This window comes from Lutjanus erythropterus, chromosome 16, assembly GCF_056507025.1.
Source record: "Lutjanus erythropterus isolate fLutEry1 chromosome 16, fLutEry1.hap2, whole genome shotgun sequence".
NCBI lineage: Eukaryota > Metazoa > Chordata > Actinopteri > Lutjaniformes > Lutjanidae > Lutjanus > Lutjanus erythropterus.
The window spans coordinates 29,504,719-29,532,144 of NC_139332.1; the positions used below are offsets into that span (position 1 = coordinate 29,504,719).

The 27,426-nt window shown below is 38.8% G+C and overlaps 1 protein-coding gene across 1 annotated transcript; it reads right to left on the minus strand.

The window, feature by feature from the left end:
• Window positions 1-295: 295 nt before the first annotated feature.
• On the minus strand, window positions 296-26,819 carry tuft1b (tuftelin 1b). Its single transcript, XM_084739509.1, has 12 exons — window positions 26,724-26,819; window positions 8,551-8,628; window positions 8,354-8,452; window positions 8,186-8,260; window positions 7,962-8,027; window positions 5,724-5,816; window positions 3,027-3,137; window positions 1,464-1,687; window positions 1,180-1,285; window positions 806-889; window positions 594-685; window positions 296-431 (listed from the first exon to the last, which is right to left on the minus strand). The coding sequence occupies exons 1-12, from the start codon at window positions 26,778-26,780 to the stop codon at window positions 359-361; spliced, it is 1,158 nt and encodes a 385-aa protein (XP_084595635.1). The 5' UTR covers window positions 26,781-26,819; the 3' UTR covers window positions 296-358.
• Window positions 26,820-27,426: the final 607 nt, after the last annotated feature.

Consider the following 27,426-nt stretch of genomic DNA (forward strand, 5'->3'; position numbering starts at 1 on the left):
TAATTCAGATTCTGCATCGGAAAGAAGCGAAGGTGAGACACAACACAGGGAACTTTACTGAACAGATTTGTGTATCTGTATATCTAAAAGGTTCAGTAAAATTCTTTGCATTGCACAGCTCCTTCCTTGTTTCCTTTTTTAGGATTCCTCCTACCAGTGGATCCTTGTATGAACTCTACTTCCCCTTTTTTTTTTTTTTAGGAACTGAGAAAGTCGGTTTAAGTCTGCAGAACAGCCTCAGAAGTAACTATGAGGTGTTAACAAAAGACCAATGTGCTTCGTCACCATGAGGTCTGTTACATCAACTATATTTACACTGGTGTTTTATGTCTGGTCATTCCTTTGGTGGACTTTCCATTCAGGACTTGATCTCAATGACTTTGATGAATGGCAGAGCCTTGTTGGTCTGTGTCGTCGGTGTGAGGGGTTTGCTGTGCAGAGAGGGAGAATAAAAAGTATAAAATTAAATGTTAATGAGCTTCACTTGGACATGGTGTGAGTGGCAGACAGACACCATCTCAGTAGGATGGAATTAGCATGTTATTGCGAATAATAAAATGAGCAGAAATGTAAACTGGGAAGTGACGGCTCACCTGTAAACCACCTCTGGCTTCTCAGTGGGTGTCAGGGGCGGAGGCTCCTGGCCTGCCAGGAAGTACTCCATGTGGTCATGCATTTCTCTGTTCTGCAGACAGAAAGAAAAGACAACTATAAATACAAATGCTACATTAAAAAGTGGAAAAGCAGGGCTGAACCTTTAGTTGATTAATTCAGATTCTTCCTGCAGTTATGAGCTCATCCTGACCTCTGCTTCCAGGAAAGCCACCCTCTCCTCCAGGTCCCTGATGACTCGATCTCGCTCCTGGATGACGGTCCGGGAGTTCTGCAGCTGTATCATTGACAAAACAAACAAACAAACACAAACAAATGACGTGAGACGCTCGGCTCACTTTTCCAACAGGAGCAGCAGATGCAGCATCACTTATTCATGACTAATGAGTTTTGTTTCACCGCACGTTTCCTCTTGGCTTCACTCCCACAAATCAATTACGCTTCATGTGTCCGCCTCCTCCAAATCTAATTTCCTTATTAATGGCTTCCTGTGCACTTGTGGGCACCCGAGAGCTCATTTGCATTGTGTGTGCATGTGTGTCACAGCCTGCTTGTGTGCGTAAATACCTGTTCGATCATGTGGCGGACTTTCCTCTGCTGACTCTTTAACATGTCGTCAAGGTGATGAATCTTTTCCTTCAGGACGGCCACCTCCTTCTCCAGCTCTGCACACCTGCAAACACAAATATATGAGAAAACTGTCAAACTAATAGCAAATTGATACATATAAAGTATAAAATCTAACTAACAAATTCATATTTAGTGCTCTATTGTCTCATATTAGAGGATATAGTGGATGATATCACTTATTTACGGATCGATGATTGTACTCTGATCACTTCTCGTCTCACCTCTGCTCGTTCTCCGTCCCTTCCTCTCTGTCCGCTCTGAGCTGCAGCAGCTCTGCCTCCCCTGCCGCCATCTTGTCTTTGAGGACGCCGCTCTCGATCTCCATGCTCCCCAGCAGCCTCTGCAGCTCCTCTACCTGCTGACCCCTCTCCTCCGACAGCTCCTCCGCCTTCTGGAGCCGCTCAGACTGCTCAGCCAGACGGACGCTGTACTCGTCCGACTCGGCCTGTGAGAGCAGAGTAAGAGCTAAGTACTGAAGGCCAAAGGTGAGGGAGAAGATGTCACTCAAGTGCCGTCTGAACACGTCCACGCTGTCCTGACGATGGTCTGGTGCTGCCTTCGAGTCAAAGTCGGAGGTTGGAATTTCCATTTTGAAACTGCCAACCTCGACCTCCAAGCATTCCAGGTGCACAAATGTAAACAAAAAACATGGCCGACCATGGCAAATTTCTTTAGCAACTGTGCACACAATTTAAAGCTCAGCCGGCAGCCTCCTGCACATACATGAACAGAACAGAGGAGGAAACCACGACCTTCTGTCTTATTACATTGGTCGCACATTTTGGCATCAATTAACATGCAGAACTTTTTTTTTCTTCTGAATAAATCTGACTAACGTGGACGTTTGTTTAAAACCTCATGGATTGTCTGACTGCTCGTATTTTCAGATGTCTTTTTACAGCAACTTTGCAGCGTTCCAAGATCTGGTGAGTAGAATGTTTTTATAACTATTAGGCATAATGGACATCTACGAATACTAATACAAGACCCAGATATAATTGATTGGTAATATCCTTTAAATTGGGGATTTAAAGCACCAGTGTTCTTGAAATCCCCGGTGCTAACTTGCAGTCTAGTGCTAACTTGCCTCACCCTCCCCTTCCAAGTGTGTAGGCGAAGCTACAGTGGCCGTGGAACTCATGAGAAACGTTCGAGGTCCAGATTTGGTTTGTTTGTTTTAGGCTGCTGTAGGAACATGGTGGTGCAAGATTGCAGACTCTTCTCGCTTTTTTAAATTCTTAACAGTGATTAATCAATTAATTATTAACATCCCAAGTTGATGTTGCGTTCTAATCATGGATACGGGCAGTTGTGTACATCATAAACACAGATAAAGGGCTGAAAAATTGAGTCTAGAGTTCAAGTGAGGATGTCAGGACAACAGTCAGACAGGATTTTTAAGTTAAGATCAGACAAGCAGATTTAAATCTGATTTGTCTACAGTCTGAACAAAGCCCATACAGTATAAAGTAAAGTCAAAGCAGTCAGTACGCATACTAACACCTGTGATTTTTTTAGTGTGTTGTTAGTATACACTTTACTCCCACAATGCAATGCAAAAATGAAAGGAAGTCTGTGTGTTGTGTCCCTACATGACCTGACAGATGATTGCACTGTAGAGCAAAGACCCAAAACAGGAGGATCACTGGATGAGGGATGAACTCCAGAGATAAAACTGACAGATAATGAGGATGATTAAAGGAGCGAGAGAGCAGCAGAGGAGTGAGTCATCACAGCCGCAGACAGGAAATCGTGTCATGTTACTCATCTCGTGAGAGACAGACCTGCAGTCTCTCCCTCTCCTCCTGATGCCTCTTCTCCATGTCCTTCAGCTGCGCGTACAGACGCCTGGTCGCCTCCCTGAGCCTCACACTCTCCTCCTGATTATCCCCGACCTGAAGAGGGCAGGAGGGCAGAGAGTGACGTGCTCAATTAGGGTTAATCTGGCAAACTGATTGTTAGCTCCTGCTCTGCCTTCAGGTTCAAGCAGACAAGAGAGGCTGCTGATAGGTTCATTTGCAACCAGGGCTGTATTGAATGCCTTTTGTTTACATTCAAGCATAAAATGAGGTTTTCAACTGAAGTCATTACTGTAAAAAAATAAAATAAAGTCATTCATGCAAAATCCCCTTCATATTCTGAATACAGGATTTGGATTATTAGTCATAATATCGTAACCAACCAAAGTTACCATGAGCTATGAGATTGTGAAACGACGGAGAAGTTACAAGTCTGTGTGATATTGACTTTGTTGTTAAGAAAAAGATCATTTCTTCACAGTGTCATGGAGAAGTTTTACACAACCCACAACCCTACTGTGCAACATCAACATCTCTGACTGGTGGAGCTTGTTGTTACCATGGAAATGTTTATGGCACCAGAGTACAAGCAGTTCCAAAAGATGGGCGGTTAGGTAGCTAACGTTAGCTCACATGAGTCACACTAAAATATAAATAACCACACAACACAAACTACAACATACTACAACACTGCAGTAAACAGTACAAGTAAAATTTAAGAAGCGGTATCATTATGTACACAGTCTTGTACTTTTGCTTTTTTTTTAAATTAATTTTCCAATCTTTTTTGCTTTAGATCAAATGTTACGTGGTCACAATTCATCTTGTAGTTGGTTTGTTTGTTTCCAGGCTTAAAACTGTTTCTGCAAGGACTGAAATGTGAATAGAGTGAAAAACTGAGAAAATGTCCTGTGGAACCTGAGAAAAACTTTTGTTGAGCTCTATTAGAGTAACAAACATGCTGTGTTTGTTTACAAAACAGCAGCTGCAGACCAAGTGTGGTGGCAAGATGGAAATATCGCTTTTGTACTTGATCTACTTTGTACTTAAATTGTTTTCAACGCACATAGTGTGTTTGTGTGTATGAGTTGAGCCCTGCTCTTGATCAAACACAAAGAGGAGAAGCAGAACCATAAATAACAGTAAAATGTTGTAGAGAACTCTGAGTGTTGTTTTTTTCTTTTCTGTATCTGTTATGCAATTTTCTGTCTGACATATAAACAGGGTTCCCACTCTTTTCTAGAAATAACTTCCCAGGACTTTTGCAGGATATTTTCAGCGAAAACATGAAAAACATGCATGCAGCTAATAAAAACAGCACAGTTAGCCAGTATTTAGCTGATGTTTGACTCACGCAGAATTGGGCTTCCATTAATTGTTTTGGTCAAGCTTCCTGTTCCCATCCTATTATTATCCTACTCTCTTAACAGTGGCTGACAGACAGTGGAAACCACTGCTCCTCCTCAGAGCTGAATCACAGACTTCTGCAGGCAAAACAAGCTAGCAAGTATGTTAACTTTAGCAGCTGAACTGAACATGCTAACCGTCATGATTCATTCATTCAATCATTTTCTGTAACCGCTTATTCTGTAAGGGTCGCAGGCTGCTGGAGCCTATCCCAGCTGACCCGTCATTATTCAACTGAATAAATAAGTTGGGAAGTGAGCAACTTAAATCTAATTATAAACCTAACAAAAATGACCACATCTGCCAGCAGTGACTAATATTTACATTTGAAAGATAATGTGTGTTTCCCAGGGCAACACAAGATTTTCCAGGTTTTCCAGGCTGCGCAGAAAACCTGATAAAATAGCCTGATCTTTATCTGCAACTGTGCAGAAATGCTTGGTTTAAACTGACTGAACAGACATGCAAAAACACAAAAAAAAGCCGCATAGCATCAAATGTTGATTTAGAATTAAAATGTCAGTGATATGAACAAAGCTTCGAAGCATCCAACTATTCAGTACAGCCCTGTTTACTGCATGTTTTAAAAGGTTGTTTGTTCTAGCCTGAGGTAAGAAAAGTGTTTAGCTGGGCGTCTCTTTAAGTGTGCAGATTGAGATCGAGATAATCTTTTATCTCTGGGCTGTCCTTCAGGTGAGCACTTTTCCCAGGCAAACGGTGCACTTTGCATTGCTGTATAATGTGACACCACCATGTGACACTTACCTACATGCCACACATACGGGTCACTGAGTATAGATAACCACAACACCTCCCTGCTCTGAGTCACTACTTCCTTGGTAGCTGATGGTGTTGTGTTACCGGAGATGTTGTGATGTGCTGAGTCTAGAATAATGGAATGGGAAATACAATATTGTGTGTGTGTGTGTGTGTGCACCATTAGTCAGAATGTAAGTGAGGCCTGGCGCTGTGTGTGTGTGTGTGCGTGCGTGCGTGGTAAGCTGTGTCATCAGCTTCACAGAGCCTGGCACCATCTTTGTTCGGAGCAGCAGGCAGCTGGCTGGTGCGAGTGGGAAACAGCTGGAGGCCCAGACATTTTTTCCTCTCTGATGAATGTTACGCTAAAATACAAATCTGAATGAATTCACACTAGTTTCGACTGAAATTAGCTCCTGCCGTTCCCCACGGTTCATTCACATTAGACTAATGAATATCCAGATCATAAAAGCCACAGCCGAGACATTAGAGACGAAGGCTGAGTTGTGATTAGCTTACATGAACGTCTGGCTCATCAATGTGAATCGTGTTGCCATTGGTGACAGGCGGTTGGCCGCTGGGCGTGTTGACTCTGAAGCCGTTGACTGGATACTGAAGAAGAGAAGCAGTGGCTGGTCAGTGGAGTTTGTGATTTAGTTCTCCTTTTTACTCTTAATTGGATATTTCACCCAAAACTGTAAATTCATTCATTATCTACTCACCCTCATGCTGACCGAAGGTCGGATTTAGTTTTTTATTCCACGAAACACTGCTGGAGTTTCACAGGAAAACAGTGTTGCACAATCTCCTAAACAATGTAAGTGAATGGTGACCAGTTTTCAGATGGAAAAAACAACTGAAAACTAAAACATGAAGTGCCTCCTTAGTGCCTGTCTCGTGTAATTCAAGACTCCTGTGCACATGAACGTCGCTCCAAGACGATAAAAATAAAGATAAAGATAAGATCTACAGTGAAGATTTTGAGGCTTTAAGAGACTTGGATTACACCAGACGAGCAGTATGGAGTCACCATTCACTTGCATCGTTTAGGAGATTCTGCAGCGCTGTTTTCCTGTGAAACTCCTGCAGTGTTTTGTGGAGTAAAAAAAAAATAAACCCGACCTTCGATCAGCATGAGGCTCAGTAGATAAAGGCTGCATTTTCATTTTTGGGTGAACTATCCTTTTAACAATGTGCAAATACTGGAAGGGCTGAGACAGATCACTGCAACAAAACACAAGCAGATGAAGAAGAGGCTCCTCATCACTTTGACTTCATGTTCTACAGAGTTATTATTGTGATGAACTGTTTTCTTGTTTAAACCAGGAAGTTTTATCCTGGTGCTGCCTTTGTTACACTGCCTTCCTGTCAGATTTAGAATTTGATCTATGATCCTTTTAATTACTTTTAAGGCCTTACACAATTCGGGGTTCCACGTTAACCACGGCCCGTTGGTCTGTGGCCGCAAAAAGCTACTCCGCGGCCACGAGATATTCCACGTAGGTGGCCGGCAAATGTCCTCTCCATACTGTGAGCCTTCACCAACACAATGTTACAGCCTGGATTTGTTTGCACCCTTAAGTTCAACACAGCTACAAATCTGTCAGGGCTAAGTATGTGTTTGCTAAGCCTGCTAAAACTGCTGTTACGATCCTAACAGAAGAACAAGAAACACAACAGGCCAAATGTTCGGGTTGTTTGGGCCATTTAGTCTCATGAGTCCTGGACATGGAATCTGACTCCTCTTTTACGTTTCTGTGCCTTGGAAATATTTGTAATGGTCTCAGTAAGAGTGACATATAACTTTTGAAGATTTCATGGCCACAAGTAAAAAAACAAAACAAAAAAACAATTACAAAATGCTGGCTCCAGAGCAGAGGTGAATTAAAGCAGTTTAGTGGTTAAAATATGACACGTTTGCTGCCAGTTTCCTCAATTAGCTGAGAAGTCTGACGTGTTTTTTTTTTTTTTTATCACATACAATGCCTTCACAATTCATGGGAAAACTGAACAACACAAGTGTCACAGTTATGCAAGGCTGTGTTAGGTTGCGTAAAACAGCTTTCTCTGTATTGTTTTTACATGAGTTTACATTTGGGCCACCATATTGTGTGGTTTGTTTGCCTATGAGACCAGTACTTATAAATATTAGTGTCTGTCTCTGCAGCTTCCCTCTGCTTCCTTGCCTTAATTTTTTTTTACATTAATGAAATAATGGTTTGGTGTATAAAATAAAACAAAAAAGACTGACTACTATTCTTCAGCACCCAAGGAAATAACCCCCCAAGTAAAAATATTAAAGTAGCACAGGACTTTTATTTTGACAAACTGCTTACTAGAAAGGCTTAATGCAGTATATTTCATTGTCATCTGGTGGATAAAATTTGTGTCTTCCTTTACATAAATCAAGAAATTTCCACTACAAATTAATGCAAAAAAGGCACAGACTGGTGCATACAGAAAAAACACTCGAAGGCAAGAAATAAAGTGTTCAATTCTGGAAATTTCCTGAGGAGGAATCCAGTTTAATGTGTGCCCCCACCAATGTTAAAATGAAACCTTCACCGCTGCAAAATCCAGAAGATTTTCAATTCACATCGATTGGAGAAGCTAAAACCAGCAAAAGTTTATCATTCCGGCTAAACAAGCGGCTTAATGGTTAACAGTAAATACATTTTTTGTTGACTGACCAAGCAATTATTTGTCTAATAATTTCAGCAGCACTCTTTAGCCTTGATGCAGAGGTTTTTGTGTTACCTTGTTGTTGTTGCTGTTCTGCCTGGCTGCCATCTGCTCCCTCAGAGTCTTCAGACAGTACCTCACCTATCAACAAAAACACGTTAAAAGCGTGTGATAAGCAGAAAACTACTACTACTCAGCTCTTCAACCCAGCCACTGAACATTATCCTCAAAGAAACAGAGTCTCTGAATGTTGACTCATTGTCTAAATGTAGCTGAGGCTCCGTCTGTCAAACACTGACCTCCTGAATCTGCGACACCTCGTCTGTCAGCATCTTGACACTTTCTCCTGTCTGTGGACGCGCTTCAAGAAAAACCTGTGTGTCGATAACAAAGGTGAGCTCTCAAATACTTCAACTGAGCATGAAGATTGGACTTGACTATCCAAACAAACAGAATTGCTCTCATACCTTAATGACTTCAACTTTTTCGTCAGTGGGAGTGATGAGCTTAACTGTTTCTTCCTGCTCTTCTGGTTTCTGTGGCAGCACCACTGCTATGCTGCTCTCCTACATTCAGTCAAAAAAAAAAAAAAAAAAAAAGTTTTGAAAAATTCTCAACTTCTTTTCTTTCATTCAGGAAAAAGTCTTCCTCTTTGATTTTGTACCTTGTTGCTGTGCCGCTCCGAGGTTCCTCCAGACTGGTCCTGATCCTGTAGAGTGAGTCTAATCCGCCGGCAACGGACCTGAAATGAAAGATGAGAGCAAAAGAGGAACTGGATGAGTGAATGGAGCGGGGTGGGTTACGAGAAACAAAGAAAAACAACCAATGAAGAGAAAGAACAGGGGCTCAAACTGAAAGTCAGTGAGAAAGAGGGTGGAGCAGGGAAAGAAAGGGCTACTTTTAGCCATAAAACTTCCCCACGCTGAAGTTCCTCCGTGGATGCCTCACAGTTACACAGTAAAGCCTAGCAACCGACAGACACACACTGAGTGAGGAGACATTTCCACTGCATCCTCGGGACACGGTCTGGTGATTATGACCACAGACGTCCACCACACTCTGCTCTACTCTCTGGAGAAAATGAAACCAGTCCAGAGGAAAAAAATACCAACGCTCAAAACATCCGTGACGGCTGAGTCACTCTCAGCCCGACTTTGTCGCTTTGGCAACAAAAACAGATCATATTGTCTGTCACACAAAAACAGAGTAAGTTACATAACATAGTTTTGTCAACAACAAAACATTAAGATGGGCTGTTATGGAAAAGAACAGATGATTTGATTTACTTGACTTGATTTACTCTGTACAAAAGGGGATTTCATAAGAAAAAAATCCTCTCAAACTGGGGGATCTTGGACTTAAAGGGTCTCTTCTATTCTAGGGTGAGACTAACGTAACTAGTAAACACAAACAAGAGAAGACCTGAAAATATTTAATACAACATATGTAGAATTAGCTCAGAGGTCCATGGCCTGAAAAAACTTTGAAGACCCCCGATCTATGTTCATAAGAACTACACAAGTTTTTGTTTGTATGGAAGTTCCAAATAAAAGAAGAAAATAATCAAATGTAATGAAGTACAGTTTGGTAATTCTAAATTTCCTTCAGTGAATTTGCAGAACAATCACTGTATCATGATATATAATATAAGTCAGATTTAAAATCACAAATACCACCCCTGCCGTGGAGGCAATGGTACGGCCAAATGGTTAGAGTAAAACGCATTTATTTATTTATTTAAAAGGTAATTTATGAAGCTAGTTATTTTTATATCTAAATGTAATCAAGAACGTTTCCTCAGGTGCAGTGACATGAGATAAGTAAAAGTGATGTGGGAGAAAACCCTGCACCAGTAAAAACTCTGAAGTTAGTGGTGAGGAAATATCCAGAATAAATTAACTCTGGACTCATAATGGAAGTGATGCTGAGAGGAAAGTACAGCGTGTTGAATGTGGGGAAATCCTGTTTACAACTCAGTTTATTTTTTCCTCCTTTTTTGTCATGTTATCGTTTATTTGTGGAGGTGGCTGTCTGAATTTTTTTTAGGCCTTTAGTTACACAAAGTTGAGAAACCCTGCTCTATTCTTTTCTATCTTATACAACAACATTCTGTAGTTAGTTGTTTTCTATTCAATCTTAAACTAAGCTATGCTATCCTATAGGTACGCACAGTCTGTTCTATTCCATCTTATGCTATTCTATTATGCAAAAAATGTATTCAATTCTATTTTGTTTCATTTCTCGTTGCTGTTTCAATTTATTCTATTTATTGTGCACTTTTCTATTCAGTTAACAGAGAGTCAGAGATGTTGTTTGTTGTTTCCAGTTTTTTTTTCCAGGAAACTTTAGCTTTAATACTGGAGATTATTTCTCCCAGATCCACTGTGATGACTCATTCACGGCTGATCGTTTTGTAAAGTCGGCCTTAAACGGCGCCCTTTGTTTGGATCTGGGCTCCTTTGTAGCTCATTTATTTGTGGATCACAAGCTGCTTTTTCAGTTTTATTCAGTGAATGACGTATCGTATTTTCCCGATAACACGCTTTCACTGGAAGTGCATGATGTTGATTACAGCTACTTAGTCAAAGTCCACATCATAATCCAGATCTAATCATTCTGTAGAACTAGAGCTTGTAAAATCAATCCAATTATAGCTTAATGTATTCTCTAGACAGAGTATATATCTTTCAAAAAGGTAAAACAAATTTCTATTTTCAAAACAAAACAAAACAAATTTCAGTATTCAGACCTGTAATAACTGAAAAGTTTGTGAACAATTAGACGGGATAGGAAGGTAAAAACACACCTGCATATCTCAGTTAAAGACTGAAAAAACAATTGAAAACCCTAAATCAAACTCTCTTAACCTCAGCTGACAATAAGTACGACCTTGCCCCAAAGCAAACACGTACTTGCTTTGACTCGACATAATCCTCCTTGTTGACAACACCCATTCAAGCAGGTGGAGGTACGGCTCCATGAAAATTTTGCTATTTTTTCTAAGAATGTGCAAAGAAAACAAACCATTTGGCCCTTAAGAGGATAAAATGACAGGTGAAGGTGAGTTATGTAACATGATTGATTTATATCTTACTGCCAAACTACATATGTACAGCAGCTTCTTTATGGAACAAACTGAAGCCGCCGTATGTCTCCACCCTGCAGTACATGAAGCTAAACACTGAATTGATATTATCAGTCATTATAAGGGGCGGGTGCCTATAAAAACTCTTTGTCCTGCTGCTGTGGACACAATCATCAATGGCCTTAATTCAACTTGGCGTGGGTGTCAGCTACAAAGTAAATTAGATAGTAATCAGACCAAAAGCCACGCTGTGCAAAAGGCTCATAATTTTAAAGCCAAAAGCAAAATGTGTTCAGTACATGTGTGGACTGTAATTATTTTAACTGCTTTCTTGATTTTAGTCTATTGACTTTGATAGGAACAGGAGGGAATCACTCGGGCAATTATTATGATAATGATTTAGAGGAACATTTTGTAACAATGGTGCATCCAAAAACAAGTCTAAATAGCGAGTCGGAGCCAAAAACAGCACATTAAATCCTATTTAATATACTGACTGTGGTTTCTCCCCGCCCCCTCCTCCACAGACTTGAGAAAACTCAGGCAGGCTGCAGGAACACTTACTCATTCAGGCAAACATTCAGCATTAATTTGAACTCTAATTAACGTGAAACAGGCAAACAATAACGTGAGTAACGGGCATGAATAGAAATTTTAAAGGAGGACGTCATTGCGTAGGGTTGTTGTCAGAGAAGTGAGTATTTCAACTTAAGATGTTCTTGCTCTTGATCTCTGATGTCATATCATGGTCATTTTATGGTATATTACAGTCAAAATATTACAGATTTCTCCTTTAAACAGGCTGAGCCAAAATATAAAAACAATACAATAATACATAGGCTGAAAGCATAGCACTGCAACTAAGGATTATTTTAATTTTTCGATTAATTTGCTGATTATTTTCATGACAAGTGATTAATTGTTTAGTATTTTAAATGTCACATAATTGTTAATAATGCTCATCACAATGTCTGAGAGCTCAAAGTGTCCAAAACCAACATATTTACGGTCACAAATTATAAAGAAAGGCTGCAAAGCCTTCGATTTAAGAAACCAGCAAATATTTGATAGTTTTGCCTGAAAATGACTGAAATGATTAATCAGTTGGCCATTAATTTTCTTTTGGTGAACTAATTCAGGAACTAATGGTTGCAGCTGAGGCAAAAACCTCCTAAATGACTATAATGTTGCATGTTGTTGTGTTTTTCTTCTATAGAATATACCTGTTGTGGAGTAACGTGTTGACACTTGACGCTCACAGGTGTCACTCTAGTTTAAGCTCAAACTTCTGTCATAAAAATGAGTTTTCCAGGACTGACCTTTGTATTTTCAGTCGCAGAGGTATTTTTACAAGTTTCACAGGCAGGTGATACTCTTGGGTGGTACATAAAATGCAAGAGAAACAGATGTTGCTCCCCTGTCTTAAAGGCACAGTTCACCCTAAATCAAAAATACATATTTTTGAGTTTTTGAGATAGTGGCTATAAAGATGTCTCCCTTCTCTTGAATGTAATGGGACTTGGTGGCAAAAATACATTCGAAAAACTCAGCGTATTTTTCTAGAAATCATGACCCAGTTACTGGAGCTGCATAAATAATCGACATATTATTAAAATTGCAATGAAGCTAAGTGCACTATCCAAATTGTGGAAGTTGGAAAGTGCGTATCTACTCATTGATGAGAGGTTACAGCTCACGACGACATTAATATTTTCATCCTGCACTTTCACGAGCAGGAGTAGATGCATGATTCCTTCTGCATGTTGATACACCTGCTGGACAGTAGAAAGAAAATAGATCCTACATGAAACCGCAGATTTCTGGGAAAAGACATTGTTGTTGAGTTTTTGGTATCTGGCTCTTGTGAAGTGTGAACTTGCACAATGCTGTTCATTATATTTAAGAGAAGGCGGACATCTTTACAGACGATATCTCAAAAACTCACAACAAAACTATCTAGATAGATAAACTACACTACAGGTAAGAGGGAAAACATGCATTTTTGATTTTAGGGTGAACTGTCCCTTTGACTCATGCTAAAGAATATCATGAATCCTTTTTGTGGGGATGTTGTAAACTTAAAATGAGGAAAAAACTCTTGGTTAAAGAAAATGCACAAAATTTGCCACCCTGCCTCTTTGTCTTATTAATTTTATCTGCATAATATTTTACGTTTACATCACCTTGTTTGGTCCATGTCACAGAAGCGTTTTGTCGTACAGCAGCACAGTGACGCTCTGCACACCGACTGTACACTTAATAAAGTCACTTTACACACCTTTAATTGCTGCTTGTGCAAGACACCTGTGGTTAGTGCAGGAATGATAAAGAGGCACTAACACGTTCTCTGCATACCACAACCTGTTGTCAGCTTTACGTGTGAAGACGCAATAACAACTTCAGTGCACACAAGTGACACCATGTGAACTTGATATCTGTTTATACATATGAAGTGATCGATCAAAATGCAATCATACACAAAAGACAGACTATAACAACATTTCCCAGCCAGAATAACACGCTCGGACCATGAGACAACAAACGTCCTTCATTCAACCACTCCTCCTTCTTTCCTGAGAAAAACACTGTGTCAGTGCAGTGATGTGGATCTGTATTATGTTTCACATCAGTCATCGGGACACATCAAATTAAGAAAGAGGCTCACAAGGCACGGTGGCTGAATGTTGCAGCTCCGTGTGACAACTTGGCCCAAAAACAACACCAACCGCACAGACGCCAAACTCACATCTGCAGCCGGTTACACTTCTGAAATCAGGCGATTAAGGAGGGCTGCCCCCTGAAGGATCTGAATAATCGGTCCCCTCAGTCGACTGAGATTCTTCAAGTGGAGCAGTTGTTTTTTTCATCGTCCACATCTGGGTCCAAACAATACACAAAACATTCATGCATGCAATAAACCTCCTTGGAGGGGAGACCATTTGGGAGTATATTCCAGGCTTTAACTTAGCTTGTTTACTAGCCTACATGACATGAACGTCGCAGTCACCCTGAATGTCCAACCAAAACCTGTTTAAGCACGTGGCAGTTCAATAAAGTGTTGCAAATGATGCAAGTTACTGAAACAAAGTTATTAAACTATATTTATTATTTGAAATGGAAAAAAGAACTTTAATTTGAGACCATAGTTGTTAAGTCTGGATAAGTTGAAAGTAGAATTTGGGACAGTTGTAAAACACTAAGGAAAAGTTAATTTTGCTGACCATTAGAAATGATGACGCCTCATGCCTGCAGGTCACAATGAATTTTGAAATGTGCAGAATAGTCAGCAATATTGTTTTTATTATTTCTATTTAATAAAAGCTGAAAATTATCATGTGTGATTCTTATCAAGTATCAAGAAAATTAATGAAATGGACACATGGAAATGATACAACATGGGCTTTTGATTGTTTTTGGGTGTGTGTGTGACACATGAAATAAATGTGTGTGTGAATGGGTGGAAGCAGTTTATGGTTTCTGAATGTGTGTGAACTTGCTTGCCACAAGTCATGTCAACACACACACGCACACACAGTACAGTAATGTATGGCTAAAGAACGAAGTAGGGCGACCCAGCGCGTCACATCATGTGGATAACACATTTGGCTTCTTACATAATCATCCAGTTCTCTGCTTTGCAAGTCAAACACGGGATAAATGGTTTGAATGGCATGTCTTTGTGCGTAATTGCAGCGTCTGAAAACCATCAGAGCAGAGGCAATGACAGGCAGGCCAACATTTCACCCTGTGATCTGAGGCGGCGGCAGCTCGAGGGCTTCTCCGGAGAGGAGACAGCGCACACAGAGAGGATCGTGGGACAGACACACCCTGGGAGGTGCTTCGCTTCCAGTACAAACACAATGTTCTGCACCTCGCCGCACGCTATCCTGCTGTGCTTCTCTGGAAGCCACTTCATAGACGTGCTTCAGGCATGTGACGACACTCATCCACAACAAAAGCACATCTGCACAAAAGGTTACACATCATAATCAAAGTTTTTTTTTTTTTCATAAAAGTAAATTACAGATAACTATCTGCAAATTAGCCTAATCTTCAACTGTACCCCCAGCTTGTGCCAAGTTCAAGCTTTTTCTTGTGTGTTGCTGAATGCCTGTGAGGGGTTTTCTCCTTCCCTGAGAAAAAAGCTAGCTAATACAGCCACAATAAATGAATATAGCTATAATAAAATAACATATCTGCACTAAAATGTGTGCATTTATAAGAGAAATGAAGCAGACATTTAAAAATACTGCAAAAGTTAATTCCTGTAATAACAAAATACTTTTATATACAGCAATTAGTAAAGTAATTCAGTTAAGTTTGAGAGAAGTAATTAGTAACTATATTGAATTACTAAATTTTAGCAACTCCTGCCTGAACTGCACAGCATGAGGGGAGACACTGTACTGCTGCCAGAGGAGTGCTGACTATGATTATAGCATGTATGAGCATAAACTTTGTCACCCTTCCCCGATAGTCTGATTATTGATATTTGTTGCTAGTCAGTTAATTTGTGTATTAAATATTTTCACGGTAACAAGACACCCCTGGCTATAAGAAGGCAGTGGACCAAACCAATATGAGGCATAATGAAGGGGAGGATGAACTCTTTTAAAACTTAAAAACATGTTGTTTTGCATCTATAATTAGCGCAGGTGCTTTGTCCCAATACTGAATCTCACTAACTAACATTGACTCAACACTGACAGACATCAATGGTTACATTTTTTTTAATCAAATTACTGCTGCTGACATGTCCTGACCAAATTCTACACCCTTTCTGAACCCCAAAGCAATCTTTACTTATTATCAAATGCTGAATCTCATAAATAAGTCTTATTCTTTATCATCTCAAAATATTTGATTTATGACGTTGTAATTATAGGAGAGGTCAGCTGCACAGCACAACAACAGTACCAATAAATGATTATAGATCAAAGAGAGGTTGATTAGGAACTACTCCTACAGAAGGTGTTACCAAAGGCCAAACTGTCTGCACATGCGATCATGTTCCAAGACGAAATTAAACATTGAATCACTGCATATCTTTGCAGTCCTGACCTGTCCATTTAAATATGAGCAACTGTTAACTGCGGTTAAGTCCTGATCTAACAACTGTCACGTTCATGTACTGACAAGAAAAACACGACAGACGTGAGTCAGAAAATGTGCGCAGTGACGAAGCGGAGGACATGAGGTATGGGAACCGGGTTGTGCTGCCATATCACCTCACCGTCATGCCATATTTGTTCACTGCTGCGAAGAGCAAACTCAGACTTCTAATGTAATCATGATGTGATCAGCCCCTTTATCTGCTCTGTGCATTTACAGTGCAAGAAACTGTCTGCCTCCAGTGTTGAGGCAGAGAAAGGGAAACCTGAGTGGTGCCCTACTAGGCTTGTCCATGCAGCTAAGAGAAAGCTTACTTTTCCTTTAAATGTCATTTCCTATTTTGTAGGAGTAACCTTAAATTCACATGGAAAACACGGTCAAAATAAAGGCTGCACGGGTTCAGCGGTATCTTTGGGGTTTCAATATCTCTAATACGATATGAGTGTTGTGTTTACGTATGAACTCATTTCTAGATACAATCAATCTCCAGGTTAAACTGATCTATTACATCTTGAGATTATATCAATACCAGTAACTGAGGTATTCAGCTGTTGCTCCATTACAGTTGATTGATTCTCCCCTCAAGGTATTTATCTATGATAATCTGATTCTCCTGAGTTTGATCAGATCAAAAGACAAACAAACACTGAATTACATGTCTTACATAACACTGTGCAGAAAGCTTTCTGCTGGCAACGTAAAAAGAATTCATTACAGAGAAGACGCTTGGATTTGCTTACATGTAGGTGCCGCAATAAGGTCAGAGGTAAAAAAAAAAAAAAAAATTAAAGAAAAGAAGCGCAAACAATGAACCAATTTTGATGAGGTACTCGTATCTCAACATCTATGTTCTGTGCAGCCAGTGACCACCATGATCAACGTTTTTTTCGTTAAGACAGCGTTGCCTTATTTAACAAATGATATCAAAGTGATTTGACATTGACTGGCGTGAAACTAAGCAGAGAGGGGAAAATGCAGAAGCACAAATGAAGCGTTAAAATAAACACCCTGGTAAATAATTTGGCACTTGAGGCCCCTATTCAGTTCACCTATCTTAACAGCTCAGCTCCTGAGCTGCAGCAGCAGGAAGCCCTGAGGGGGAATCTGTTTTCTGTCTCTAGTGTCTTGCTTTTGTCATGTCAGATAATGGAGCAGGAGGACAGAGGGGTCCTATAGCTTCTTTGCACATTCTCACTCCTCTGTAGGGTTGGGTAGCAGTACTACAAATAACCCAGAACCAAGTCGTGTCAACACTTCTCCCGTCAAGATCTAAAAGAAAATGACAAATTTGCATGGTTTTGCTCGAAATCCGACCAAAAACATTAAAAGTACGGCTATACATTACACCTGTGGAATCTGATAAAGAATGCTTACAATCACATGATCAGTATCATGTGAAGTACTCTTTTGGTATCAGTATCACTTTGAGGTACCTGGCATTGGGACTGGTTATGTAATTTTTCCAAACGATAACCAGCCGCACTAATCTGGAAATACCGACTGCCTGATGCAGGAGAATCATTCACAGTCAAAAAGCAGTAGAGTACAAATCAATAACATACAGAGTAAAGTACTGCAACAAATTGTTATTTTCATTGTGAATTAATTTGCAGATTGTTGACCTTGATTGACTGGATTCATGGTTTCATCTATAACATTAAAGCAGGAAAAAGTGTCTGGGCCCACATACGTTTCTTTTATTTGGATGAGGTTCAGCCCTCAGGCCTTCATGATTGATCTCAATGGTTGATCTTGAAGAAGGCCTGAGCGCTGAAACATCAACAAAATAAAAGAAAGCCTACTTTTAAGTTTGCTTCCAGTGACCAGAATCCCTGGTGTGGATCATACTTCTGTATTATTCATCTTTTACATGCTGGAAAAATGTCCATTATCGTTTCATAAAACCCTACGTTGAGTCTTAAATATGCCTGAATCTGGTTGAATATTGGCAAGAATCTGGCGATATGATACATATCACAATACAGGGTTTACAATTCAATATACTGCAATATATTGCCATACTGTATGCAAGGTGACTTATTGCTGCTGTTTAATCTTATTTTGGGAAAACTGTCATAGGAGATAAAGAAATTAACTTTTTTATGCTTTCAGAACAGAAAAGCTGGATAAGAAAACTGTTATTTGCTGCCAGGAATCTTTTCATGCATCATAATATCCCAATACAGTGTTTTGAGAATCAGTATCACGAAACATAATATCGTGAAATTTGATTTTTTCTTACACCCCTTATCTTAAACTAAGAGATATTATGTTTGCTACCACAAAATCAAAGACAAACATTACATTCTCTCTAAATATAAATGTATGAATATTAAATTGCTGCTGACTCTCTGATCAGTTAATCAACCGGTTGATTAAAACCGGTGACTTAAAAGTGAGTTGTGTAAATATGTAACAAAAGAACAGACTAGTCAAGTCAAGTCAGTTTTATTTGCATATTAACAAATCATAATAGAAGTTATCCTCAGGGCACTTTTCATAGACAGCAGGTCTAGGCTGCATTCTTCATTACAGTATAGACCTAATAGTTCCTACCATGAACAAGCACTAAGGCAGTGGTTCCTAAACTTTTTCTGTCCCTCTGTGAACAGCAGTCGGCTGCTGGCTAACATTAGCATGAAGGGCTAGAAAGTTTCCGGCTGTTATGCAACATCGCCAGCGACCGCGTCTCCTTGCAGGCCGTCTGTTTTCTGTTTAAGCTGTTCGTGGAACCTATCACTAACACCCACTTCATGTAAGCGTGTGTCTGAGTGTGTGTGGCTGCTTTTGTGGGTGTTATGTTAGGTCAGTGTGCGCTGCGTGCATGACGTGACCATCCTGCAGAACATGTGTATGAATACGACGGCCACAGAATCGGATATGTGACGCAGACTGACCAGTCACCAGTCAAGACATCTCTAATAAAAATATATATATATTAACCACAATGTAGTCAAACTTCAGTTGTACATTTCAATTTTTAGTTGTATGTTTCAGCACCCTGGTATTTTTCCACTCAGAGTTGCTTTCCAACATAAAAAATAACCACAAACTGGAGATTAACTCCTAAGCTACCAAAATTTGGTGCTGAATGATACTCAATAGTATTGAGGCAATTCAGTTTCCTGGGTTCCCAGTCCTACCTGCATGTGTCTTAAAGTAGAGCAGAGTAACAAAGACTTGAATAGTGTAACAGAGCAGAGCAGAGTGAAAGTAGACTACAGTAGAGGAGACAGTCAGGCATCAGATCATCTGATCAGCTCATCTGTCCAACATGACTCAGGTTTACTGATTTGGAGGCTACATCACTGCTTCGTCTCAGTGTCCGGCCTACAAGAGCATCCTCATAACAGTCAGTGACCTCCCACGATCAATACAGGACCGTCCAATCCCAGTCAGCGAGCTACAAACTCCTCCATCACTGCTGTGTGCAGACACAGAGATGATATCACTGCTGTAACTGAAGAACAACGAATAAAGGCTCAACCAGACACGACTATAAATCTGTGCTCTAAATAATTCTAACAGGCTGAGAAAATAATACTTATGTGTATTTTCACAGATAGTAGATAACTATTTGCCATTCCAAGTGTCAACACAGATCACAGCAAACTGTGAAATCCATCCATCTCTGAGTGCAGCGCAGTCAAAACAGCGTGGTTTTATTGCCAGGAAACACAAGAACACACAATATGAATGATAAGAAAATCCATAAAACATTTTAAAAAAAAGTGTTGATGTTGGTAAGTCCTGACCTAATCTATCAGACGTCACTCGTTAATTATAAACTCTTCCCCTCCGATAAATGCCAACAGTATGTGTCACCAACAGGGCAACAATTACTCAATCATTCTTCCCATAGCACAAGGAGTAAGCGACACATGGGAGGTGATTCTAAAAAGTTTTAGAGTTGCTTTTTTTTGTCTGGCAAACACGACGGAGAGGAATGTATGGTTTGTATTTATGTCATCTGTGCCAAATAAAATATAATGAACTCACAATATAAAATAAAGTTGTATGTATTCAAGTTAATTAGTACAAACATGAGGTCTTCTAACTTGAAGTCTTTTAACTTGAAATGATGAGTTGAATAAATGTGCTCTACAGAGTTCAAATTAAGTTACTGTTCAGCATATTAGCAGATTTCCCAGCATGCACTGTTAGAGAGTTAAAACACTCCTGAGACCATTTTTTGTCCCTAATAAAATTTAATATAAGCCTTGGTTACTTTATAATATAAAAGATAATCAAAGTTAGTATTGAATTCAGTCTCTACCCTCTTACACTTAAAATGTAGTAACTTTAAATTCTTTGTGAGACGTGAAGAGCTGAAAAACTTTAAAATTAAATCAAATTTGTCGGCAGTGTTCGTCCTTGTGACTGAAGAGCTGTTGGTTCAATTAATATCTGAAACTTCTTGAATATGTTTCCTGAATATTTGACTGGAAAGGTTTGTTTGTTTGTTTTGAATCATCACAAAATTACCTCAACTTTTCAATTCAGCCAACTTAAAACTTTAAGGCAACCCGGACACTAACTTTTTCAAGTTAAAACAAAAACTTTACTCTTTTAGTGGACTTTGTGGTTGCACATTTTGTGGATTTTCCTTAAACGATAGTTGAAGACGCAAACAATTGATTAATCATTCATAATTAAAATATTAAACGTATTTCCTTTTTTTGTCTGATTCTAACTTTTACTGATTTTAAGATGAAATTTAAGTCTCCCTAAGCAAACAAATGGCTCTTAGCAGTGATTAATTGACTGATTATTCATTAATATCCAGTTCCATACATCAGTCAAATCCAAGAACAGTAAATTAATGTCTCTTTTTGTGTATAATATTTTGAAGTATCTCTATTTGGACTGGTTTAATCTGAGTGTGGGAAACTAACCTTTAATCTAAGTATGACAAGTTTACTAAGGAGACATACCCAAATGAATCATACATCTGTATAAAACAACACTTCACTGTTGTTCATAAAGTAGTAGACAAAACTACAAACACAGGTACCATCATGCACCTCACACCTTACAACCCCAAATGGAAACCCTTTACTTTATCTCAGATGGCTGTGATATCTACCTGAGCTGACGAACCTCCTCCAGATGATGTTCAGGCAGCTGTGATCCAGACTGTCTGTGTCTGCGCGAGTGACTAACTGCGTGGGAAGCCTGTCCTGCCTTACATGGCTGGGTGAGGCTCCACCACCATGCCCAACCCTTTTTTTTCCCCCTCCAGTCACAGGGCTACGGTGCCAGTCGGAGGAGGCACACAGCTGTTAGCCTCCCCTGCAGGACTGCAATGCCAAATGCACAATGGAAAGAACGGGAAGGAACATTTGTCTGATTAAATTATACTGTCCTAAACAAAGAAGTTTGTGCGGGAAAGCCACGTATTATGTTTATAGTTATATAATCAGACTGAACTGGCTTTTTTTTTTTATTACATTTCTTCACAAAACAGGCAACAGTTCAGACCTCTGGAACCAGGCTATTATTTTCATTTTCAGAGTAAATGAAGGACAAGTTTAAACCTTAAAACTTAGGTGCAGCCTAAATCTACGCAAACATACACTAACAAAACTTGTTCGGGATAGTAAGTGACCAACTGAGGAATGAAGAAGCTTCATGGTGACAGCGTTAGGTACAGTAGCAGCACTCTGAGGAATGTGTGGTGCGAGTTACATAACAGAGATTAATGAAGTGTCTTTATATAACTGACGCTGGCACGGTGAGCGCGTGCAGTGTAAACAAAAGTGTGCAAACAAAAGTCAAACACCACAGGCCAAATATGTTAATGTTTGTGTGAGTTGATGAGCCTCTAACTATCTGAAACTTTATACTTTATACGGTCTGAGACCCCTTGATTGACATTTGAGACACCCTGAAGGCCTCAACAGCTGAATTTGGGGTGTTTCAAGAAAAATCTCTTTTTTAAAGTCTTTTAAAAGTTTACTATGTCCAGTATTCATTATTTTATTGCAAAATATTTATTCGCAAATATGAATACAGAAAAATATTGCTGGTGTTTTCTCTTATATTGCCATTAAATATCCAATTGTTTCGTGGTAGACTTTGTGATATTGGCAAATATCGTATTGCACTGACAAATTTTAACCTTGTCCATGTGGTGTTTTTCATGTGTTACAGGACATATCAGGAGAGAAATGTAAACGCCATGTTTGGGCTTTTCTTGCTTTGAAACGGCAGTGAGCAAAAAAAAAAAAAAAAAAAGATTCAGTCGCCCTACATCATTACTGTGATTAGCTAGCAAAACACAAGAGAAGGCAGGTGCAGTTACTTAAGGGTAGGGGTGAGGGGAGGAAGGGACTATTTGCATATACATGAATCTTTGAATACTAAATGAAGGTAAGGTGTAGAGGTGTATGTAGGCCGTTTTAACAAGGCATTTTGCAAAAAATCACATATCAGATACAATTTATTACGTCCTGCAGAGTATTTTATATTGTTCAAAACATGACTGGATGCAGAGTTTAAGTTATGACAATAGTTACATTACCTTTGTAATATATTCTAAATGTACCTCACACATTTCTTTATATTTTACACAAAGAGCAGACTTCCAGTTTGTGCAGGTGTGTACTAAATATACTGTTATCCATCCTTAACCTTTTGTTTATATGTGAGCAGTGCAAACATGCCATTTAATGTCATAGTGGATCTCTCTTATGTAGCCATGTTAAATACACCCTGGAGCTGAAAAAAACCCCACAACAATCCCTCTAAGCTATTTTAATAATATGCTTGCCTTGAACATTCTTGCTCTTGTCAGCATGTTCTCACGCCATGACAGAAGAAGAACGCACATTAACATAAATGTCATGTGTCAAGAAAAAACATGTAAACTCCTAAAGGTGCTTAGGTGGGATGAAATAGGTTTCCTTGTGGAAATACAGGTTTGTAGAACAAGATGCAAAAGAGGTCAAAGCTAATGTTTACAGTGAGAGTACATGACTCACACAATACAACAACCAGCTAGCTCTGTCCAACAGAGTATCATTGCTCTGTTTAAGGACCAGTGAATTCACTGTCCATATAAAGCCCTTATTCCTTTTACATTTTTAACGTCAATGTTTTTTTTTCAGAAATCTACTTGCTTGAAGTCAATTTTTACTTGCCCCTGTACAAATTGTTTTATTTATTAGCAGTTATCAAATAACAACAAAGACTAAGGTTAACTGTCATGTTCAATCAGAGGCTGCGACTCTGCGATCTCTAAAATGTCAGAAAATAGTGAAAAAAGTCCAAGGTGATGTCTTTAAATCTCTCATTTTGCCAGTCTAAAGCCCAAAGATCTTCAGTTTAAAATGATAATAAACAAAGAAAAACATCTAATGTTCATATTTAAAAGGTTGAACACATTGCTATTTTTGCAGGAAAAATTACATTAATGATTCATTGATTATCAAAATAGTTTAATAGTTTGATTCATTTTTACCGCTGACCCAGTTGGAGAAGTGAGCGGCTAGATGCTACGGCATTTTACTTTACTGAGCTCTACCCTCCGAACAAAGAAGGTTTGACAACCCTCTTCTAATCGTTTATTCTTTTGTTTTATCTCAGTTGGAATCCATCGAAGCTGGCAGCTGGCAAACATTAATTTGAAATGTGTGTATTAGTCGAGGCATGACTATACGAATCTCCTCTTCCTGCCAAATATCTGTATAAACAAACGATCTGTTCATTCATGCCACCATGTGCCATTATGACAGGACATAACACTTATTAACACAATGGTTTAGGCTTATGAATCACTGAAACCAAAAAAGTTTAACCTTTCATTTGACAAATTGTTATTCATGTCACTTTGGTAAATATATATGTTAATAACTCTACAGAGGAAGTAAAGACAACACTGTGAAAGAGCAGGTTTTACACAAAGTGTATCATGTGTTAGAGTCAGATACACGTTCCTGAAATAAGATCGTGACAGAAACACAAACATTATTGAACTGCCAATGAAAACTACCCTGCAAACAAGTTCTGGCACTTTCTTTATGAGTTCTTCGGAACCCCTGGCATGGAATTCTCTGTAAACAGAACATTCCGGAATGTCAGGAAAATAGTTTTCTTAGTGGAACCTTAACAAACACTGAACTTAATAAAGTTCCAGAATGTCATACAATGTTACAGTTACTTTTAAGCAGCAAAAGCGTGGCTGGAGGGTATAAATAATTTCATTTACTTTACTTCACTGGCTGCAGCATATCAATTCATTGTTATAAGAAGTTGCAGTGTGCTGTGAAAGAACGGCCAGTGCAGTATGCTGGCTGGTCTTTGCTGTGTAAACACATTCTGCAAAAGGCAGAACGCAGGTTAAAGTTACAGTGAAAGTGCCATGTACACAGTGACACAGTTAACAGTCACTCAAAAAGTTAATGATAAACATGCAGCGTGTGGCGTTCAACTTATGCAACAATAAGTTGTGTAATCCAGTGTGATGCTGTTGTACACACAAATGATAACTATTGAATTTGGCAACCATTTGGCATCACTTGACTCTCTTTCAGGGGATTTAGGGGGAAAAATTCACTTTTCTTTGTAGACTGCAGTCATTTGATTTACTCATGTTCTCAAGATATTACAAGACTAAATCATGTCAGTGCACAATTGGACTGACACGCTCCTGCCAAAGGCTACTATCAGCGTAATAATGTGAAAGATAAAGTTTGCTGTTTGCTTTGATCATTAAATTTGCTTTGAACAAACATTTCAGTTGATGCTTAGTCAAACAACATATGTCACATGACACTGCATTCACATGTAACACTTAACTGGGTTATATAAAGAAAGGGAGGAAGAAACACAGGTTTGTGGTGATTCAAACTGTTGGGAAAATCCATAAGAGAATGCATGTGAATTTAAAGCATGTGTGCTGTTTGGACAAATTTTGTTCTCACATGTGAAAAACTTGTATTTTTTGTCTCGCAATATATTCCAACATATGTTTGGTGAAAAGTGAGTGTCTATTTTTAATGACACAACAATTTTATTTTACCATGGCTTCTCAAAGCAGACATTCCTTGACCTTTCCATGAATAGTGGGGTACTTATTTTTAGCTTTATGTATGACCTGTGTGCAAGTGGGCACTTTTTGCAATAAACTCAATTTGGTGATACATTCTGCTTGCATGTGACTTTTTTGGTATTATATTATATTCTCATTGTCAATTTGATTTGATTTTTTAAAACAACGTAAGGAGATCTACTTTTTCAAAGTAGTTTTAGCTGACAAAACTTATATTGTTATCATGATATGACTCTAGAAATGGCAGTAGTGTTGTGTTTTCCTGGTTTTGATGGCTGAATTTCAGTTAAGTGAGTTAATTTTCTGAACTTACTGGACTGCACTAACTGTTCTATTAGTTACCTTTATCCACTTAGTCATTATATTCACATTACTCAACGCATATTACAAAATCTCATTGCGTTAATATTTTGTGAAAGCATCGCCTACAATATTGGCACAATATTGATACTGTGGTATTTTGTCATTTTGCTCAAACTTGTCAGACTGTCTTTGCAACACATCTCAACACTGTCCAAAATTCTGTAAAATACTACAATCCCAATACTCAGATAGACAACTAGGAAAACAATGATTTTTATAAAGTTATATTTGACCTTTGTTTCTATAGTGTTGTATACAAACTACATTTGGCATTCACTGCACTTTCCCATGAACAGTGGTATATTTTATCATTTGTATTTATGTATAAATGCAAACAAATGGGCACTTTTTGTAATAAACTCAAATAAATGACATTTTATGTTGGTGTGTGACTTTTCTAGATTACATCTTCCTATCACATGTAGGTGCATTGTTTAATTTGATAATTGTTTCGTAGTTTGAACTACTTTTTCAAAGTAGCTTTAGTTAAACAAACTAGACTTCTTCCTTTCAAAGAAGCTTCCCCGACACGGTTAACAATTCTGTAAAATACCACAATCCCAATACTCAGATAGACAACTAGAAAAACAATGATTTTTTATAAAGTTATATTTTACCTTTGTTTCTATACTGTTGTATATAATGCAAAGCTGGCATTTTTTGTACTTTCCCATGAATAATGGTATATTTTATCTTTTTAATTATGTCTAATCTGTGAACAAATTGGCACTTTTTGTAATTCACTCAAATGACTGGAACTTTATGCAGGCACGTGTTACATTTTGCTGTATTTCCTATCAAATGTAGGTACACTGTCAAATTTATCATTTTTTTTTAGTAGTTTGAATTACTTTTTCTGAGTATCTTTGATTAAACAAACTAGATTTCTCCCTACTGATATGCTTTCTTAGTACACTATCAATAAATAAATAAATAAATAAATAAATAAATCCGTAAAATACCACCGTGCCACTCGGCTACGCTAGCTAACATTAATCGTTATAACCTGTCACAGCTGTGGAGCACGTTCTCCTGTTCTAATGAAGTCCACTGATACCACAGGACATATAAAGTGAGATTAACTCACTACAGTAGTATTGTTGAGTAACACGAGTACGTTTAAGTAAAGTTTAACGCGACCGCTGTTTGGTCTAACGTCTCTTTGGATGAAACCGTTCAAACCGTTAAACGTTTTTTAACGTTAGTTTGATTCGTCATCACTCACGTTCGCCGTCTTCTCCTCTTCGTCTTTCTCCACAGTCCGTGTCAAACCACCGCTCATCTTCTCAGTCCGAAAAACGAAGACACGCGAAAAAGAACAAAAAAAAAAATTACAGCCGTTGACTGTTTTTTTCTTTCCTGTCTGACGGTGTTTAAAACTTTACATCTCCTCCTGGTCACGAACAGCAGCTTTTACTTCAGAAGGAAACGCACACAGACTGAGGTTCACCTGGAGTCTGTCCTGCTCTCTGCCTGTCTGTCTGTCTGTGTGTCTCTTCCTCCTCTGCCTGTCTGTCCAGGTACTAAACTTGAACCCTGCAGGTCTTCAACATGTCTGAGCCTCATTTAACAGGAATGTACTGAATCATAAATCAGGATGTAGCAGGCGGGAGTCATTCTGGACACTGTGTATTATTTTAGATTTACAGTAGACTGTTTTACTTGAAACATTTTATTTTTTTTTCTTTATGATTTTTATACCATGTAGATATCTGTTCTAACACAGACCTCTCCTTATTCCCCCTATAGACTTTGCCGCGGCAGCCACATTGTTATGAAAAGGAATAAAGTTGTCATCATTATTCTAAATATGGCTCCATTCCATTTAGGTCAAACAGAGACAGGGTATACACATGTATATACAAAATGCATAAGTCATATGTCATACAGTATATGTATTATGTCACTTTGGTCTGGAATATAAGGAA